The sequence below is a fragment of the Taudactylus pleione genome, unplaced genomic scaffold, assembly GCF_031769625.1.
Source record: "Taudactylus pleione unplaced genomic scaffold, aTauple2 ptg001075l, whole genome shotgun sequence".
Classification (NCBI taxonomy): domain Eukaryota; kingdom Metazoa; phylum Chordata; class Amphibia; order Anura; family Myobatrachidae; genus Taudactylus; species Taudactylus pleione.
This window is the reverse complement of record NW_028285476.1, coordinates 2,193,455-2,206,622: the sequence shown is the minus strand read 5'-3', so window position 1 is coordinate 2,206,622 and position 13,168 is coordinate 2,193,455. Positions and strand designations below refer to the sequence as shown.

At 50.1% G+C, this 13,168-nt stretch overlaps 1 protein-coding gene across 1 annotated transcript in view; it reads left to right on the top strand.

Moving 5' to 3' along the window:
* Positions 1-13,168, top strand: part of EXOC5 (exocyst complex component 5) — a 73,387-nt gene that overhangs the window by 9,975 nt on the left and 50,244 nt on the right. Inside the window, exon 2 of the mRNA XM_088461599.1 lies at positions 3,655-3,749. Within this exon, the coding sequence (XP_088317725.1) occupies positions 3,655-3,749 (95 nt within the window). The remainder of the gene's footprint in view (positions 1-3,654; positions 3,750-13,168) is intronic.

Here is a 13,168-nt window from a genome sequence, read left to right as displayed (position 1 = left end):
TGAAAACCCACGAGACACGTGAGTGTCAGAACTGGACCATTCAGGAACGGAAGAAGGTGGCCTGGTTTGATCAATCACTGTTTCTTTTACATCATGTAGATGGCCGGGTGCGTGTGCGTCATTTACCTGGTGACGAGATTGCACCAGGATGCACTATGGGATGAAGAAAAGCCAACGGAGGCAGTGTGATCCACTGCGCAATGTTCTGCTGGGAAACCTTAGGTCCTGTCATCCATGTGGATGTGGATGCTATTTGACACCCTTACCACCTGCCTAAAGATTGTTGCAGGTCAAGTACACCCATTGATGGCAGTGGCCTCTTTTCGGCAGGATAATGCTCCCAGCCACAATGCAAAAATTATTGAAGAATAATTTGAGGAACATGACAAAAAGTTCAAGGAATCGATGGTGTTCACTCTAGGTCCGGCGCCGGAACTAGAAAGGGCACTCCAACGCACGTGCACCTGAAAAGGGGTGTGGTCATGAGAAAAATGGGCGTGTATTTAAGACGTGCCCCTATTTCATCACTCGTGCTTGGAAAAAAAAGTACGAGCCATGGAGGCCCCACCTCGCAATTTACTGGATTGGAATGACCTGCTACTAATGTCTTGGTGCCATATACCACAGACCACCCTTAGGAGGTTTGTGGACTTCATGCCTTGACGGGTCAGAGCTGTTTTGGCGACACAAAGGGGACCTACCCAAGATTAGGCAGGTGGTTTTAAAGTTATGGCTGATAACTGTATAGCTGCACCTACATTGTGCTTGCAGCTCCTTTCTCTTGGCAAGGTACGATACCCCTTGTAAGATTCATCTAATTTTGAGTTGCACAGTTTTTTTTCTTTTTTAAATACATTCGCTACATGGTATAATTTTAGCGCACGTTTTGGAGTTGGAGGAAGCGATGGTTGTATCTTTGCTCCGTATCCATCTACACACTAGTATTAAGTTTGCATGTAGCTTACTGCGTGCAAATCAAAATGGAGAAGTAGTAACGCGAGTGTGCAGGCGTATCATTGATCATACACAAATAGGACTTCTTAACATCAACTTCTTGCCTATGTCTAGAAGCGACATAGATGTGATATTGCACCGTCATTTTCTGAGCTGGTTCCGGAGGAGCGTGACCATTTTTAGGTGTACAGTTGCTATAGATGCTAGCATTCACAGCATTACGGGCTCAATCCTATTAGGTGTGTGTTAGGTCCTGCAAGCCGTTCTCATGACAAACTCTCACTGAAAATGACATTTGCAATGCAATTCCAAAGTCGCATTGATTTTTCAAGGGAAGTTCCCTTTTTTTTTTTCCAAAAACCAGGTGAAAAGGTAGGGGAAATATGCTAAGGTACAAATGTCGGGACACAGTGCAGAACCTCTGGTATACCTCTCCCCTGGATGGGGTTTAAATTGCATAATTTGGCCAATACAGACATGTCTGTTTTTAGGTGAATTTCTCCAAAAAGCTCAGTAATAGACTTACTGATGTGTGACTCGTATATTAGCGTTCCCTCTAGGCTGTTTTAGCATTGCCCTGCCGGTTGCTGGCAACACCCATGGGCTGCAATGTCCCACGGGTGGGAAAAATAGTGGTGCATAGGTCACCGCCAGAGAATACATGCCTCCGGCATCTGTTCACTGATCCAGGTGAACTTGGGGACTGCCTGGCATGTCCGTAAGTGCTGGACATGCCCGCATGTGGTAAAAAGGGGTAGCATCTTAAAGACGTGCCCCCCTTTTCTTGCTCCTGCGTGAGTCAGAGTGTCTTTTCTCTAGGTACAGCCCCCTGCCCGGCACCAGACCTACAGTGAACACTAGGTATATGGAGATGTTGTATTAATGGGAGAGGGTTTTTTTTTTTTTTTATCACTGCCCACCTCCCCCCTAACCCGGCTTGGACACATCTTCCCGGGCATCAGACCTTGCTCTCCCATACTCTGCCTTACCTCTCAGCCTTGAGGTACGGCTAGGGGCTGGCGTGATGGTTTAGACCAGTGTTTGCTAACCTTGACACTCCAGCTGTTATGGAACTACATAACCCAGCATGCACTGCTACAGTTTTGCTATTAGGGCATGCTAAAACTGTGGTAGGGCATGCTGGGATATATAGTTCCACAACAGCTGGACTGTCAAGGTTAGCAAACACTGGTTTAGACTCTCCTTCATCATTCCCTCCCCGATACAGCCAACTTTGTCCCGCAGGAGGGGCACAAATGCTGCTTCTGCTGCCCCAGGCTGACAGTCCCACGTTACCTCCCCCTCTGCAATGCAGTGCCCCCTACTCATGGTCCGCCCCTGACATCAGAGCTGGACCTGGTACGCAGTTGTCCCTCTGCTGGCTATGGGGCACTGAGTCCTTCACTTCCTCGCAGGAGGCAAAACCAAAATACTGACAGCAGCAGGACGAATATGGGCGTCACCGTCCCACTGCGGGTGCCAGGGCGGGGACATTTTTGCTTTTTAAAATGAGGCACGGTGCAGCACCCCATTAAACCAGCCTAGTGGGAATGCTAAATATTACAGTTCTTTGAATTTAATAATTGTACGATACAGTTTAAGTGAGATTAATTTGAAGATTCACTATAGTGGCAGAGCTATAAAGCATTTTATTTTGCAAATGTTTAAGGCTGCTAGATTATTGCATTTCATTACAGGAGGAGTGATCTCTCTATTAATTTAATAGCTTGATAAACCTGTGCTGGTCCAGCAGTAGAGAAATCTATTATATAACGAAATAAGGCGAGGCCCCTTCCCTCACAGCTCTCACTGGTTGCCTGGACACGGCCTCTCCTTTCCCCTAGCGAACAGGCAGCCCCCACCCCACACAATGCAGAAGAAAAGTTTCCAGACGCCTATCCACCCACCTACAGTAACAATACTTCACTTTCTCCTCCTTGCGAACTGTCATCTTCCGCCAGAGGAAAGGGTCCCTATCCCATGAACTGGCACACGCAGCAATACCATCACCGCCGGAGGAGAAGATAGAATAATTAGTACCCCCACCGAATCTGCACATATAGCCTCTGGAGGAGAAGGTCCCTGTCCCACTATGCTCGAAATAGTACTGCATACTTTACATTTATTTAACACATACACACGTTCGTTTTTCTCTGTCAGCTCAGTGTAATGGTACTTTCTAATAAGCTTCAAAATAGATCTGTCTGTAGTCTGGCTATCTGGAGCTCAGTTACATGAATAACTGAGAACATCCTATAGTGAGAAGAACAGAGTACTAAAAACAATAAATCGGAGAAAAACATTAACTTGTAGTTATACTGTTCTTAAACTGATGCAAACCATTAACTATTTAAAAGCAGACAATCAAGGTTTCATGATCGCTTCTCTTTAAAAGCTGCTGTTGTGTATGGACCACACATTCTCTTGTTGCCATCATTTTTTTTTTTTTTTTTTACTTTTTTTAAATCTATGTTGGCCTCCTTTGTGTTCAACATTGAGGTTTTCATAGACTGTACTTTGTACAACTGTACAATAGATTTTAAAGAGGTGCGTTTTCTCCTGAGTAGTTCAGTGCTATGTAGATAAAACATATTAGACTACTGACTCCAGTGATAGAAAATCATTTATGATGACTTCCAGTGTACATATTGCTCCCAGTCCCTGTTGGGCAACCAATGCTGAATACGTTTTTGATTTTAGGAGCCATTTGTTGCTGATGAATACATTGAGCGACTGGCATGGAGAACTCCAGGCGGAGGATCCAGAGGAGCAGCGGAAACATTTGATCCAAAAAGGTACTTAACTGTGGCATGATGGTTAATTGGTGTCCATTACATAGACTGTTTTATCATCCGTAAATTTTTCCCTGGCTAAGGGGCTTTGCACATAGCTAGATTATCAGGCTTGGTGGCAATAGTGATAGTCCATAACAGCCAGATATAGATTTAATCCTTATAGGACATGTTAGACTAATTAAAGTGAATGTATAATTTGTTGTAATGGATTTTACCTAGTGTTGGCTAAATGTGCGATGTTATTGATAATGTTTAGGGTTTTTCTCCCCTTGATGAGCAGACAAAATTGTCTGTTTTTCTTGTTGCCTCCTTTCACATATAGTGTATTCCGATGAAGTGAATGTTATACCCTCTTTTTTTGGTAGCATAGTAGAATAAATATTAATGTTATTGGCTTTATAGAAAACATCTAATATGGATACAAAGTACAATTTTCCATGATCATTCCTGTAGTTTCAAATTCATCCAAAGTATAACCGACTAGTTATCTCAGGGATATCCCGATTTCTGTACCATATTCAAGATTTCACACCGTTAATAAAGCTCAAGAACTGAGGTGTAGATAATAGTTTTCAACAACCTCCTACCTGTGGTAAATTTACCACAGTCCACCTGTGGTAAATTCAGTTGATTGGACATGATTTTGAAAGGCAGACACCTGTCTATGTAAGGTCCAACACTTGACAGTGCATGTCAGAGCACAAGCCAAGCATGAAGTCCAAGGAATTGTCTGTAGACCTCCGAGACTGGGGAAGGGTACAGAAAAATATCTGCTGCTTTGAAGGTCCCAATGAGCACAGTGGCCTCCATCATCCGTAAATGGAAGAAGTTCGGAACCACCAGGACTCTTCCTAGAGTTGGCCGGCCGTCTAAACTGAGCGATCGGGGGAGAAGGGCCCTAGTCAGGGAGGTAACCAAGAACCCGATGGTCACTCTGTCAGAGCTACAGAATCAGAGCTATAGCATTCCTCTGTGGAGAGAGGAGAACCTTCCAGAAGGACAACCATCTCTGCAGCAATCCACCAATCAGGCCTGTATGGTAGAATGGCCAGACGGAAACCACTCCTTGGTAAAAAGCACATGGCAGCCCACCTGGAGTTTACCAAAATGCACCTGAAGGACTCTCTTGTCTGATGAGTCAAAGATTGAACTCTTTGGCGTCAATGCCAGGCGTTATGTTTTGGTGTAAACCAGGCACCGCTCATCAACAGGCCAATACCATCCCTTAAGTGAAGCATGGTGGTGGCAGCATCATGCTGTGGGGATGTTATTCAGTGGCAGGAACTGGGAGACTAGTCAGGATAGAGGGAAAGATGAATGCAGCAATGTACAGAGACATCCTGGATGAAAACCTGCTCCAGAGCGCTCTTGACCTAAGACTGGGGGGACGGTTCATCTTTCAGCAGGACAACAACCCTGAGCACACAGCCAAGATATCAAAGGAGTGGCTTCAGGACAACTCTGTGAATGTCCTTGAGTGGCCCAGCTAGAGCCCAGACTTGAATCCAATAGAACATCTCTGGAGAGATCTGAAAATGGCTGTGCACCGACGCTTCCCATCCAACCTGATGGAGCTTGATAGGTGTTGCAAAGAGGAATGGGCAAAACTGCCCAAAGGTAGGTGTGCCAAGCTTGTGGCATCATATTCAAAAAGACTTGAGGCTGTAATTGCTGCCAAAAGTGCATCAACAAAGTAATTGAGCAAAGGTTGTGAATACTTATGTACGTGTGATTTCTTAGGTTTTTTTTTTTAATAAAATTTGCAAATATCGCAAAAAAAACTTTTTACCAGTTGTCATTATGGGGTATTGTGTGTAGAATTTATTCCATTTTGGAATAAGGCTGTAACATAACAAAATGAGGAAAAAAGTGAAGCGTTGTGAATACTTTCCGGATGCACTGTATGTATGTGTCTGTGTGACCCTGCCTGTATGTGTGTATGTATGTGATTTAGTTCAAAAGCAGAGCAACATGTTAACTTAAAATTTTATAGTTAAATTAAACAAAACGCCCACCAAGTCTTTCTATATGCTAAAACGTGTGTTTAAGTGGAACAAAAGATTTAGTGACGGTCGTGATGATGTCGAAGATGCAGGGGCAAAACTATCGGAGACAATGGAGGCGCCTGCCGCTGGATTCCAGCTCTGAAGGGGCACCACCCCCATTGTCCACAATATATTCACCCCACTTAGGGCTGTAACTATGTACCCGGAATGTCACGGCCGCCCAATGCATGGCATTCCTTCCCGGCACCTGAGAAGCCACCATACACTAGTGGAGAGCTCCATGTCATACCATCAGCTGCTGCCTATCTATAGCCTGTCTGCATGCAGATTGCTACATTACAGTGTCAGTGGCTGTGACGGGGAGGCACCAAATTATAACTTGCCTCCGGGCGTCTGGGGTGAAGTTACGCCACTGAGAGGATGATTAACTTCCCGGAAGGCCTTGCACATCAAAAATAAATAAAAATGTGGAAAGAAATTGAGAACATTGGCCCTCGCTCTGAATGAGGGCCGTCCTCCATAAAAATGGAGCGTCCTCCTGGACGCTCGTATAGCTGTGGGTCACCACCCACAGCACATATGAGCGTGCAGGATGATGGTCGCGATGGTCTTGACCATCGCGACCATCGCCACTGCGACCAGAAGCCTGTGGTCGGGGTTTTCGACCATAAGCCCTGTAGTGATTTTGGCTCTATCAGAGCCAAAATCACTCCCACTGACATCACTAGTGATGTCAGTGGGGCCGGCTTCAGACGGTAGGCATTCCCTTGGGAACGCCTCCGTCTGGCAGGCACGCCCCCGGCACGCCCACCAAAGGGGGCGTGCTGTCAATCAACATCGACAGCACGCCCCCTTTGATCAGACACAACGAGCGAAGGAAAGTCCTTCGCTCGTCGCGACTGGCGCATGCGCACCATCGACCCACTTGCGAGCGGACAGCCATTTGCGAGTGGGTCTGAATGAGGCCCATTGTTCGAATTAACCATCGACTGCATCCGGATGATAAATCTACATTACTACAAAAATGTTTTAGCAACTTTGCAGGAAAGAATCAGGAGAAAAAGGCCAGAGCTGTTTAAAAATGGTTTCATCCTCCATCAGGACAGTGCACCAGCCCACACAGCTCTGCCCGTGAACCAGTTTTTGGCTGAGAAACAGATTGCAGTGCTAGAACACCCTCCATACTCGCCATACCTAGCACTGTGTGACTTTTCCCGAAGGTCAAATCTGCACTCAAGGGAGCCTGTTTCTACTTCAGGGTCCATAGGGGGTCCACAGGGTTGACCTTGGGGTATAGCTGGATCTGGATCCACGGGCACCACGCAGTTAAAGCTTTGCTGCTCCCAGGATGCACTTGGGTCCGTCCTCCTCTATACCCCGCCCCCGACCACAGGCACCTCAGTTTTAGTTGGTGCCCGGCCGGAGTCGGGTCACCCTGTCGCAGTGGGGCTGCAGGAGCAGCCCCTAAGCTTTATTTTAAAAGATAATTTTTTTTTATTTTTTTCTACTTTTTTTACACTTTTAGAGCGGCAGCATCAGACTGTCCTTTAGGAGGTCCACGCTGCCGCTCCTTCTCCCCGCTGGCGCCGCGACGCCAGTACAGCTCTGGGGATCGCGGCGGGACCCCAGAGCCTGTACTAGCCGGGCTCTGGGGACTCCCTTGACTGCTGCTGGACGCGACGGGGATCAGGTAAGCCGCGTGCGGCGGCCCGCGGATACTTTTTATGCAGTCAGAAGCCTCCGGTCTCTGGGGACAGACCGGAGGCGCTAGCGGCGGCGGCGGGCTCCCCCTCTATTGAGGAATACCCCGCGTGTCCGCTAGACTACCAGGGTAACAGGCTGGTAGCGGGACCGGCAACCCGGGGGTTAATTGCTAGCCAGGGGAGGCAGCCTTCCCTGTCTAGTGGCTCCTCCCCTCAGCTCAGCGCGCCTTTCAACTAGCAGTCTGGCGTCGCTGAGCTGCTCTTATCTTACGGCCACTCCTCCTCTGAGGTCTCCGGCGGCCATCTTTACTGGCAGGCATCGCAGACTCCCAGGCGGTTTCAAGTGGACCGGTCCCCCTGTGTACCTCTCCCCTGCTAAAGGACAGTGTACACAGCGCTATAGCCCTCCCAGACACTGAATCTGGGCGGTTGATTGTAGCGGAAGGTGCAGTGAGTACTAACTTTTCTGCATTGTATGTGACTATTGCTAGTACCCTCACTTATATAAATCACGTATTTGTGGGGTCAGTCACATACTGTTGTGTGCTACACAGTACCATATCTGGGCTGTTGTGTCGCATACTGGTGAGTGCGTGGGTGTTAAAACCGTAATTCCTCTGGTGATACGTATTTCTTGTGATTTACGGTATCATGTCTGATGAGGAGACTGAGCGCTCTGTGGCTCCTGTGCTATTTTCCTGCAGACGCTGTGCTGCTGGAGTTGATGGGGAGGACTTATCTCAGGATGGTCTGTGCGGGCAGTGCCAGCTGGTACCGGGCCCCTCCAACTCCCCTGTATCACAGGACCCTCCTTGGGCGATGTTTTCACAGGTGCTGGCGTCTATTGCGGACCGGTTATCAGTCCCATCAGCGGTCCCTTCTAGGGCGTTGCCGCAGCCCACCATCCCCCATTCCCCGGGTGTTCCACAAATGTTGCGGTCTCCACCCGGGGCCCAGACTGTGGGTCCTTACTCGGGACTGCCTGTGTATGTGCAGTCTTTCCCAGTGACGCGTCAGTCTGTAGTGCCTTTGCAGAGTTATGCTCCGATGGCTCCTCCGCCTTGGGTGGATGTTCTCTCCAGCTCCGTACAGAGTCTGGCGGCTTCATCCTCGGCGTTTCAGTCCATGTTGCAAGGTGATGTGCCACCAAGGGCGTCTAAACGTCCGGTTGTGAGTTCACTAGCTGCGCAGTTGTCGGACTCTGAAGTGTCCTCAGATGATGGAGAAATCCATGAGGACTCTGACTCTGATGCCATGGGGCAGGAGGTGGAAGCTAAGTAATCTATTAATATTCCAGCCTTAGGGCGGTGCGGGCTATCCTACATGTTGAGGATGATGCGCCGGCTCCTAGGTCGAAGTTTCCTAATTTTAAAAAGGCCAAGGTGACTTCAACTGTGTTCCCCCTGTCTGATCAATTATCGGATCATATAGCGGCGGCCTGGCAATTACCCAGTAAGAGGTTCCATCCACAGAAGAGGTTGGCGGCGAACTATCCTTTTCCTGAAGCTCATTGCAGGAAATGGGAGACTCCGCCGGCGGTGGATTCCCACGTTACCCGCTTGATCAAAAGCGCGATGCTGCCATTGCCGTCTATCTCCTCTTTGAAGGATCCCACGGAGAAGGTGTAGATTTGTTTAAAGTCCATTTATTCTCTTTCCGGGGCGGTGGCTCGCCCGTCCATGGCTATCTCCTGGGTGGCTAAAGCCATTGAGGCATGGGCCAATGCCTTGGAGGATACCTTTCCTGAGGAGGCTCCGGATATCCAGAGAGCGTTAGTGGGACAGATGCGGGATGCAGGTTCCTATATTGGAGAAGCGTCTTTGGATGCCAGCCTGCTCACTTCTAGGGTGTCGGCTGCAGCGGTGTCTGCTCGGCGCTCCCTGTGGCTGAGGTCCTGGAGGGCTGATGCAGATTCAAAAAAGGGTCTGGAGGCCTTGTCTTTTAATGGTGATTTACTATTTGGTCCGGATTTGGACAAGATAGTGGATACTTTGGCTAAGTCCAAGTCGGCTTTCCTCCCTTCGGCCTCTGCGCCGGCTAAAGTGAGGAGCTCTGCCTTTCGGTCCTTTCGGGTTCAGGGTAAGGCCAAGGGCCAGTCCTTCCCGAGACATTCGGCGACCAAGGCCGCACCCAAGCCCAAGAAGCAAGCATGGAGTGCTAGGCGCCCTTCTTCCAAGCAGGAAGATAAGCCTGCTGCCTGATGGGACGGGCCTCTCTCTGCGGGACCCCAGAGTGGGAGGCCGACTTCTCCAATTCGCCCAGTGTTGGCACAATACCACCACGGATGCCTGGGTTCGAGAAGTAGTCTCTCAGGGGTACGCCCTGTCTTTTCGGTTCAGGCCGCCCCACCAGTTTTTCTGTACGAGTCCTTCTCTGGACAAGACCAAAGCTGGTCAGATTCAGGTAGCTATAGAATCCTTGCTACAAGCAGGGGTCATTGTTCCCGTTCCACAGTCTCAGCGCGGGACGGGGTACTATTCTATGGTTCTCATCGCCCTATCCTGAATTTGAAGTCTCTGAACAGATACCTCAGAGTTCCCAGGTTCAGGATGGAAACGTTACGTTCCATCATTCTGGCGATGGAACCCGGGGATTATATGGTCTCCCTCGATATCCAGGACGCCTATCTCCATGTGCCCATAGCACCGGCACATCAGCGGTATCTGAGGTTTGCTATCCTGAACCATCACTACCAATTTCGGGCGTTGCCCTTTCGGCCTTTCCACGGCTCCGAGGGTGTTCACCAAGGTGATGGCGGTTATGGCTGCCCACCTTCGGGGTCAGGGTCTACGTCTGTTGCCGTACCTGGACGATCTTCTACTGCTGGCGAGCTCCCCGGAGGTGCTTCTTCGACATCTCCACCTGACCATTGCTTGTCTTCAAGCACACGGGTGGTTGATAAATTGGAAGAAGTCCTCCCTGATTCCATCACAGCGGATGGTTCATTTGGGAGCCCTGCTGGATTCTCGTCAGCAACGGATTTTCCTGACTCCGGAGAAGGTCTCCCTGCAGCTGCGGATACACAGTTGCCTGAGCAGTTGCCGCCTGTCGGTCCACTCAGCTATGAGAGTTCTGGGGTCCATGGTGTCGACATTCGACATGGTGGAATTTGCCCAGTTCCATTCCCGGCCCCTGCAGGGGCTGATTCTATCGGAATGGAACGGGTTACCTCACCGGATCCGCTCTCAGATGCTGGTGTTGTCCCCGGAGGTTCGGCAGTCTTTGGCTTGGTGGCTTCAGACAGCGCATCTTGTCGAGGGGCGCCCTTTTTGGATCCCGGACTGGGTCCTGCTCACGACGAATGCCAGTCTCCGGGGTTGGGGGGCAGTGACCGGCTCATTATCGCTTCAGGGTCGTTGGTCCGTGGAAGAAGCACTTCTCCCCATCAACATCCTGGAACTGCGGGCTGTGTACAGGGCCCTGCAGTCGTCCGGCCCCGCTCTTCACGGAAGGGCGGTTCAGGTGCAGTCTGACAACGCCACCATGGTGGCGTACATCAACCACCAAGGGGGAACTCGCAGTCGGGCAGCAATGTTGGAGGTGTCTCGCATTCTTGCTTGGGCGGAGTGTCACGTTCCAGCGATCTCGGCAGTCTTCATTCCCGGAGTCCTCAATTGGGAGGCGGACTTCCTCAGCCGTCACGACGTGCATCCCGGGGAATGGTGGCTTCACCCAGAGGTGTCTCAGCTACTTGTGGACAGGTGGGGGCTGCCGGAGCTGGACTTGATGGCCTCCCGTCACAATCACAAGTTGCCCGTTTACGGGTCAAGGACAAGAGACGCAGGCGCCTGTCTGGTAGACGCTCTGTCGGTGAAATGGACGTTTCACCTGGCGTATCTGTTTCCTCCGATATCCTTACTTCCTCGGGTTCTGCGGAAATTCAAGCAGGACGGAGGCACGCTCGTGCTGGTGGCTCCGGCGTGGCCCAGACGTCCTTGGTACTCCGATCTGAGGTGCCTCTCCATCGACGCTCCGTACCTTCTTCCTCAGCGTCGGGACCTGTTGTCTCAAGGACCCTGCCTTTTCCCGGATCTGGGTCGGCTGTCTTTGACGGCGTGGCTCTTGAGACAGCCGTCTTGAGGTCTAGGGGTTTCTCCAGTTCGGTCATTGGTACCATGCTTAGGGCACGCAAGCCTGCTTCCGCGCGGATTTACCACAGGGTGTGGCGCACTTATTTTCAGTGGTGTGAATCCAGAAACTTTGATCCGCAGGTGTTCCGGGTTTCCAGAAACTTGGAGTTTCTTCAATCGGGTTTGGACCTCGGCTTACGCCTGGCCTCTCTGAAGGTTCATGTGTCTGCTTTGTCCGTGTGGTTTCAGCGATGGATTGCTACACTGCCAGATGTTCACACCTTTTTCCAAGGTGTTCTCAGGATCCAGCCTCCCTTCGTGCCTCCGGTGGCTCCGTGGGACTTGGCGGTGGTACTGAGGGTCTTGCAGGGTCCTCCTTTTGAGCCGCTTGAGTCGGTGGAGCTCAAGTGGCTGACGTTTAAGACCATTTTTCTCCTGGCAATTGCTTCTGCCAGGAGGGTTTCAGAATTGGGGGCGCTTTCCTGTCGCCCTCCTTTTCTGATTTTTCACCAGGACAGGGCGGTGCTCCGCACGCTTCCTGAGTTTTTGCCCAAAGTGGTTTCAAAGTTCCACATTAATCAGGAACTTGTGCTAGCTTTTCAGTCACCTGATCTTTCAGCTGGTGAGGCTTCCTTGGATGTGGTCCGGGCACTTAGAATCTATGTGGACCGGACTGCTTCGTTTAGGAAGTCGGATTCTTTGTTTGTCCTCTTCGGTTTTCACAAGAGGGGTTGGCCTGCCAACAAGCAAACGTTAGCCCGTTGGCTTCGTTCAGTTATTTGTGAGGCTTATGCACAGGAGGGTTTACCTGTGCCAGCCTCTGTTGAGGCTCATTCCACTCGTTCTGTGGGTCCCTCTTGGGCTGCTAGACGTGGCGCCTCCCCTGTTCAGCTGTGTAAGGCGGCTACTTGGTCTTCAATTCAGACGTTTTTGAGGTTTTATGCGTTTGACACCTTCACCTCTAAGGATGCATCCTTTGGGCGCCGGGTACTCCTTTCAGCACAGGAGCGTCCCCGCCCTTAGTTGAACTGCTTTGGGACATCCCCAAGGTCAACCCTGTGGACCCCCTATAGACCCTGAAGTAGAAAACAAGAGATATGGTAAGAACTTACCTTTGTTACCTCTGTTTCTACGAAGTCCATAGGGTCCACAGGGCGCCCGCCCTGACGCACCTGACTTCAAATGGGCTGTGTGGCTGGTCACCGGTTTTCCGTCTCCCATTTCTGTGAGTATGGTTTCTTGTGTGTTCCAGTCTTCCTTCTCTCTGTTTAGTCTCCTCCTCCGGCCTTAGCTGCTTACCAACTGAGGTGCCTGTGGTCGGGGGCAGGGTATAGAGGAGGACGGACCCAAGTGCATCCTGGGAGCAGCAAAGCTTTAACTGCGTGGTGCCCGTGGATCCAGATCCAGATATACCCCAAGGTCAACCCTGTGGACCCTATGGACTTCGTAGAAACAGAGATAACAAAGGTAAGTTCTTACCATATCTCTTGTTTTTCAATCAGTTACTGAGGTAATGAAGAAAACAATGGAGCTGTTGAAACAGCTGACAGATAATGAGCTACAGCACGTCTTTGACCAATGTAAAATAAGAATGCAGCGGTGTGTGGATACAGAAGGGCAGTGCACAGAAGGGGAATGGT